The following is a 7,176-nucleotide window of genomic DNA, read 5'->3' on the forward strand; positions in this document are numbered from 1 at the left end:
TCACTGCATCATTCCATGTTTGGCACTGATCATCACCTGCACTCATGTATATATATATCTATCTAGTTAGCACTTTTAATTCTTATTTTTATGTTTATTTAAGCGTTATATGACAGTATGTTTGCACTAAGTACCACAGCAATTTCCTAATGTTGTAAACCTGCTCAACATTTGGCAATAAAACCCTTTCTGATTCTGAGCAGAGTTTTGTATAAACACAGAGTGACAAAGAGATGAGTGAAGAAGAAATAGTGCATTGCGGGAAGCCATTTTCTGTCCTAATACTAAGTATGGTGACTAACTGCTTGTTTACCCTTTGCAAAAGAGACAGTGTTAAAATTGTCACTGAACTTTCTACAGAAAAGACATGAAACTTATTTCTATGATGAATTAAGCGTTACTAAATCCATCATCATGAGGCACTCTGAGATAACAAAGATCATAAACAGGAAGGTACAAACATGCCATCTACCCAGCTACAGTGTTTGCTTTTTGTTTTACTTCAGCGATAACCCATGACATGTTTATCTGCACCATTCTAACACAGCAATAAATTCTTGGAGTCGGTTAACTAATTTCAGTTACACAGAAATAACTTGAATGCTGTATTTTGACATGTTCTTAAATTTCCCAATTTAGGATTCTGACACCACATAGAAACCCAAATATAGAGCTGTAGTGCATGTTTTTAGTATTCAGAGCTATTTAATTTATGAATGACCCCCTACAAAAAAGAATGTGTACTGTCAAAGGTTGCAGTCTCACTTTGAAGTTATGTTAGCAGAAGTTCTTTATGCAGATATCCAAGTAACATTTCATAAAATAAATACCAAAAATTCTCGAAAAGATCCAAAAGAGTACATTTTAGTCACACTGGTATGAAACAGCACGTCATCCTATTGTGGAATTTTTTGGACATTCCAGTTTCTTGATTTGTCCTGAACACTGATACAAGCCGCTACCACACACATGCAGAAACAAGGACCGCAGTCTACGGTCAAAATCCAGTCCCACAGTGACATGGCACTGTAAAGCATGTTTGGCTTATTTTTTTCCCCCGACTGGTGGAGGGAGCTGGGAGAGTGTCTGGTAGGGAAGTTCACCTCATGTGATTAACTGCTGGTTGCTAGGTGACAACCCTGGAAAGGAGCCATACATGTAGCAGCCAGGATTTGAGCTCATCCATCGTGCACCTCTGAACCAACCGCTGCTGTCCAAACCACCGCCTGTACACACAGCCGGTTGCCATGGGGATTCCAGGGACATTGACTCAAAAAAAAAAATGACATGAGTCATGATTTTGAAGACCGACTGTTTTTCTTCTTACACTCTGTTCTTTTTTTTTGTTTTTTGTCTTTTTTTGTTTGCACTGACAGTGGAATCTAATTTTTCACAAAGGCAAAACAAAGAAAAGACCAGAAGAATTCTAAGGACTTGACCTTAAACTAAAGACATAGCAGATGCTGCACACACGAGTTATACAAATGATATATAATATGATGTATAACTTTGTACACTCTTCTCTTTTATGTTACATATGCACAATTACTCCTTTTCTGCATTTCTCTGTTAATGTTGAGTCCAAGGCCACAGGCTCAGCAGCAGCATTTGCCTGGCTATTTCTGACTACATGCTACATGTTAGCATCTGCTGTATAACACTGGACATTTGTACTGTGTTACTGGAGTCAGACAGGGGAGGTGTCAGACATGTTGTGTATTTTTTTTTATAATACCCAAAGTTTAATTTAGCACATTTTAAAAATGCTTTAAAGCTGGGGTGTTTTTCAAATGTCCAGACTGATGCAAGGGATCTTCTCATCCAACTCTTTGGAAGAAAAATATTAGAAATCCAAATGACTCCTTTAAGTTTGAACGTGGATCAGATTAGGCTCAACGAACAGAAAGAATTCCAGGTAACCCTAAGAGAGGAAGGAATATAGGTTGATACGGCACTTTGCTTCTCCACTGGGTGACACGAAAACCAATCAACTTGACAGCGGTCTCCAATTAACAGAAGACTGCCACTCCTTCCACCACCACCACCACTGCCGCTAGTCTTTCTCAGCCCCACTGTGGCTGGAGTACTGGTCCCATTTCTGGATGAAACATGGTCTCCATCCTAATTAACCCAGATGTGGATATTAATAAGATGAAAGCAGGTCTAGACTAGAAATGGGGCAGATTGAGAGAAGGTTCTGATTTCAGAATGGTCACACTTAAGTGGGACACCTTGCCCCCCCCCTCCGACAGGGGAATAAGGTCTGTTTCTATATAAACTATACCCCGCGGCTCTTTTTAATTGGTCCCACTTCTCTTGAGGTTTGAGTGCGATGAGAAGCTGAGGATATCTATGAAAGGTGGCTGTGTAGCACAACGACAACAGAGACATATCAAGCAGATGGAGACGAATGACAATTATCACCTTTTATGTGAGTTTTCCTTTTTGGAATAAAACATCTCACGTCTTTACTTGCACTGAGCTCTACCAGAGGTTCCAATCTTGATCCTATGTGACTATAAAAGGAAACCTATTAAACATCATTCTTTCACACCTGCCAGTGCAAATGACTTCACTACTTCTTCCAGAATCATGTATGGTGTGAGAAATGGGCCAGGACAGGACAATAACTATAAGACTGTAAATCACCTGGGAACAAGCCTGTCCTAATACATGAAATAGATTATACAAGTGAAAGAACAGATAAGAATGTCAGCAAGAATCTAATTGTTCTTGTTTTCATTGCATCATCTCGCAGTTAGTGGGAGACGGCATTAAGACAGTGGCAGGTCAGCAGACACTCAGGGGACCAAACAGGAAGGAAGCAGAGATGGGCACAGACATGACTCATCCAGCTCATTGTGTTCATGGAGCCACCAACATGCTGCGTTGTCTTGTGCTAACAAGCAGCTGAATTAATGAAGATTTTAAGAAAACAAAGACATGAATTAATAAGCATCAGAACAAAAGAAAAGAAAAGCTGAAGGTCTCTTGTTTTACAGTAATCTTTCAGCTGAGAATGGATAAATCCAGAGGAAGGAATTGTGTGCAGTTGTTGGAACCACAGCGACACACTTTCTTCTGGAGTCCATCTGTCCTCCTGGCCTGTGCGGCGCCAACGCTTTGCATGGGCAGCAGCTCTGCAGGACGCTGGTTACTGTATCCTCCTGAGTAGTCGAATGTCAGCTCCTCCTGAGCTTCAATGTCCCGTCCAGCAAACAGCGCCAATCTGGGAATTACAGAGTGCACACGCACTGGCACCATGACCAGATTAGGCATGCAGGAGTGGTTGAGAAAGCGACCCACGTTTCCCACCTGGGCGGGGTCCACAAACGTCTCAGTGACGGAGCCCGTGCCCGCGTGCTCCCTTACAGCGATAATGTAATTATTTTCTTCAGATCTCTGGGCAAGCTGTCGGCGCCTGGCCTCCTCAAAACTGATCACCTCCCCTGCATACTCACATACAAATGCCCCGTGTGAGATTTTCTCTAGTGTCCGGGCTCCCCAGCCCCTGTCCCGGGTTTTGTACACTTGCAATCTAAACCGCAGCCCTCTCTGCACCACCCGGTTAGAGCAATCGTCACTGCAGGTGCAAAGGGCATTACACTCAAATACAGGTGAGCAGAAACCCAAGTCTGTTCTGTTGAGGTTGAGCAGCGTGCCTGTGCCGTCATACGTCTGGCCATGGGTCTGCAGGCAGGAACAGCTGTCAATGCAGCACGAGTGGGAAAGGCAGGAGCATCCAGGAAGGGTAACTTCACTGGGGTCTTCAGTGGATCCTGGCCCCTGAACGTTATCTGGAGAGTACTGAAAGACAACATAAAGATACAATGAGCGTTGCAATTTAAAAAACAAAACAAAAAAAACAACAACTTGTGGAAATTGTGTAAAACAATACAGATGAAGAAGACAATCCACAGATAGTAATCAAATTCTTTTGGGTTTTTTTGGACAGTTTGTTAAAGCATACAAGACTTTTAAGTATCTGAAAACTGTCAACCTCCATTAACAACCACATCCACACACACAATCATAATATGTCCTCTGGAGCATCACGAGTAAGGAGTTGAAGTTTAGGAGGCAGTTATTTCTTGTACTGCGTGTTGGTAATGTGGCTGTGATGATTTTCTGCCATCTGTTGGTAAAACAATGTGTTGCATTTAAAAATGCTAAAAACCACCAGGATTTTAGGAGGTTTTTGACACTGAGGGTTTTCTAGATCACTCGGTTACTTTTATACTCATCTTTTAAATGGCATAAATGAATTACAGCATTGTTTCTGTTTGTTTGGCTGATCCGTTTACACAGCATTAGTCTTTTTTTGAAACTCTAAAATAACATAACATTGGTATCAACGCTCAAAATCGTATAAATGAGAGTTACACTGGTGACCTGGAGCAGCACCACCATACACCTCTTTGGCATGCATCTACTTTATGTCCATGTTTGCACAGGGCATGAACAGAAGGTAGAGAGAGGAGCTGTGATTCAAAGTCCACTCTCTCTGCACGTCAGTTTTAATTTGTGCTGTCATCGAGGCCACGGCCACAAAGTCAATATTAGGGGAGGGGAATTGTAGAAGTAATTCCAGTGTAATACAAATGTATTCAAATTCCATCTAATAAGCATGTACACTATATAAATGTGTAATGTAACAAGTAACAACCTACACATTCAGTGATTGGCACTTCACTCGGACATCTTGTGAGCTTTCTGATGATTAGAACATAATAAAAACACTCATGTTGGCTGAATACAACTGTTCGTATGATGCGTGGTGAATATGAAGCTTGAACTCAACTTTGAAAGCTAATGTTAATGATGGCTTAATCATTACATTTTGACCAAAACACTTTCCTTCCACTCCTGGTAATTACTGGCCCTTTATTTATTATTAAAAAAATATGTAGTTCCAGCAGTTTCGGTTTAAACAAGACGCACAGACAGTAACATTAGTTTTTCATTTGTGTCAAGACTGAAATGAAGTGTTATAATTGCAAGGTGTTAAAATATTAACCACCCAGTAAACAGCTGATGGCAGCATTAGCGATTAGAATTGCTAATGACTACTTTTGGATAATGGTGTGTGGCTACCTGTTACAGCAAACTAAAAACACTATTTTATGCGTTCATGTTGTACCTGTGCCTTTATGACAGCTGGCACAGACTCGAGCATTGACGTAAAACTAAAAGGACGAGTTTCTGAGAAATGGAGGGAATATTAGTGCTCACATTTTGATTATATTTGCATATTTTTGTGTGTGTCTCATCCAAAATACGTTATACGGACCAAAGTATTGGACACTACCTCTTAATATCTGAATCTCATGACCACAGGTGTATAAAAATCATGCTTCTAGCCATGCTGTCTGCCGTTAAAAACATTTGTGAATGAATGGGTCTTTGTAAAGACCTCAATAAATTCCGGTGTGGTATTGCAACAGGATACCATCATTGCAACACGTCAGTTCTTGAAATTTCTTCTTTTAAAGATATTCCATGATCAACTGTAAGTAGTGTTGATGCTGCAAAGTGCAAGTGTTTAGGAACTTACTAACGCCATTAAGTGACAGGCCACGTCACTAAGTGCTGAGGATCATAGTGTATAAAAGTTGCCCAGGCGGTTTTGGCCCAGTGGTTTTGTCCATATATTGTACAGCTAAGTACTACTTATTTATAGTTACATATCCACAGGACAGTTAATCTGAGAGGTTTTAAAAAGCTTTTTATGTTATGTTTTTTGTGTTCCCACCAAGTTTAATTAAAAATTCCGATGTCCCATGATTAATCTAAACACCACTAGGAAAAATAGTAATTGGCCTGTAGCGTCTCTGTTTGTCTTAACTTACAACACGTTTAATTAAAGTTTTAGTGTCACCACATTAATAAAAAGGCAAGAACTACTTCTATTTTAACCACCCTTACACTAAGCTAGCTAAACATAGAGGCTAAAATATCGGTGCAGTGTTTTGAAATGCTCAAACGTGTTCAAATAGAGAGAAAAGCGAGTTAAAGTATCGTTACCTGAAAAGTATGAAATGCCAGTCCTTCAAATAAAACGGGAACCTCCTCCAGACCTCGACTCAGATCACCGCCGTGCGCGTCAGTCACATTCATTCCTGTAGCTGCCTGAAACAGCGAATCTGCTACAGATGTCAACAAACCAACTTCCGGTGGCTTCATTAGCAACTTTCGCCCTCTAGTGGTGGCATTACACCACAGCAATTAAAGCCTGATGGCCATTATTGACCAGCTGGACAAGGACACTTATTTTTCCACGTGAAAATGACGAGTTCAAAAACAAAATCAATCAGTTTTATGACATTATTTTTTTTTCTTATTACTGAGAAGAAAAAAAAACTTCTTTCCGTCTTTGGTCTTCAGTTGTTCTTGCATCCTTTGCACTTCATCCTACAGTTGCTTCCAGTATTGCCTGCAGATGGCAGTATTTCACCAGGAAACACTAGTATGACTCTTTTGAGTCCTCATCTCCAACATATTTGCAAGAGAGGAAAGCACTTGTTTTAACAGAAGCCAAACATTTTAAAGTGCATTTAAAGTGCTGAACAACCTTATGTGCTTAATGTGCTATACCTTCTGTTTTCTGCGATGGGACTTTTCATCTGCATCCTCATCTTCCATCTCTTCAACCATGCAGAGATTCCATGTTTAACCTTTTTGTGGTGTTACACTGGCATGTGTAATTGATATGCAGTGCTTTATTCTGTGGTGGTTATCAGAAGCAGATGGAGGGAGGTCACATTGTCAGCTGGCATTTCCATGGTGCACACAAGTGACCGAGGATTTTCCTTTGAGAACCAGCCTTCATCTTTGTCCTTGGGCGAAATTAGTGCTGTCAGTAAGCCTGCATCAAGAGTTGGGACTGCATATTCAATCAACTGAAGTGAAATGCAAGCTTTTGACAATAAACTAATTGACAAATTGACTAAGTGGACAACATGAGGGACTGACAAATATAAAAGCTTTTGAAACATGTACCACAAGATCTCCTTTATCTGTTTATTTGTGCAAATTGTAAAATCTGTCAATTTGATCAGTTCTATTGAACAGATTTAGAATTCCCCTTAATTATCCAAAATATAGGAGTTTTCATCCATTTGATCTCTATGAGGTCATGCAATGGCAAGTGCTATTATGGTCCAGTGTGCAGAATTT

General features: G+C 40.3%; 1 protein-coding gene across 1 annotated transcript; it reads right to left on the minus strand.

Moving 5' to 3' along the window:
- Window positions 1–701: 701 nt before the first annotated feature.
- setmar (SET domain and mariner transposase fusion gene) lies at window positions 702–6,167 on the minus strand. The gene is made up of 2 exons (XM_005726602.2): window positions 6,025–6,167; window positions 702–3,807 (listed from the first exon to the last, which is right to left on the minus strand). The coding sequence occupies exons 1-2, from the start codon at window positions 6,115–6,117 to the stop codon at window positions 3,010–3,012; spliced, it is 891 nt and encodes a 296-aa protein (XP_005726659.1). The 5' UTR covers window positions 6,118–6,167; the 3' UTR covers window positions 702–3,009.
- Between the last annotated feature and the right edge of the window lie 1,009 nt (window positions 6,168–7,176).

The sequence above is a fragment of the Pundamilia nyererei genome, unplaced genomic scaffold (genome assembly GCF_000239375.1).
Source record: "Pundamilia nyererei isolate P.nyererei 1_Seehausen unplaced genomic scaffold, PunNye1.0 scaffold00021, whole genome shotgun sequence".
In the NCBI taxonomy this organism is placed as follows: domain Eukaryota; kingdom Metazoa; phylum Chordata; class Actinopteri; order Cichliformes; family Cichlidae; genus Pundamilia; species Pundamilia nyererei.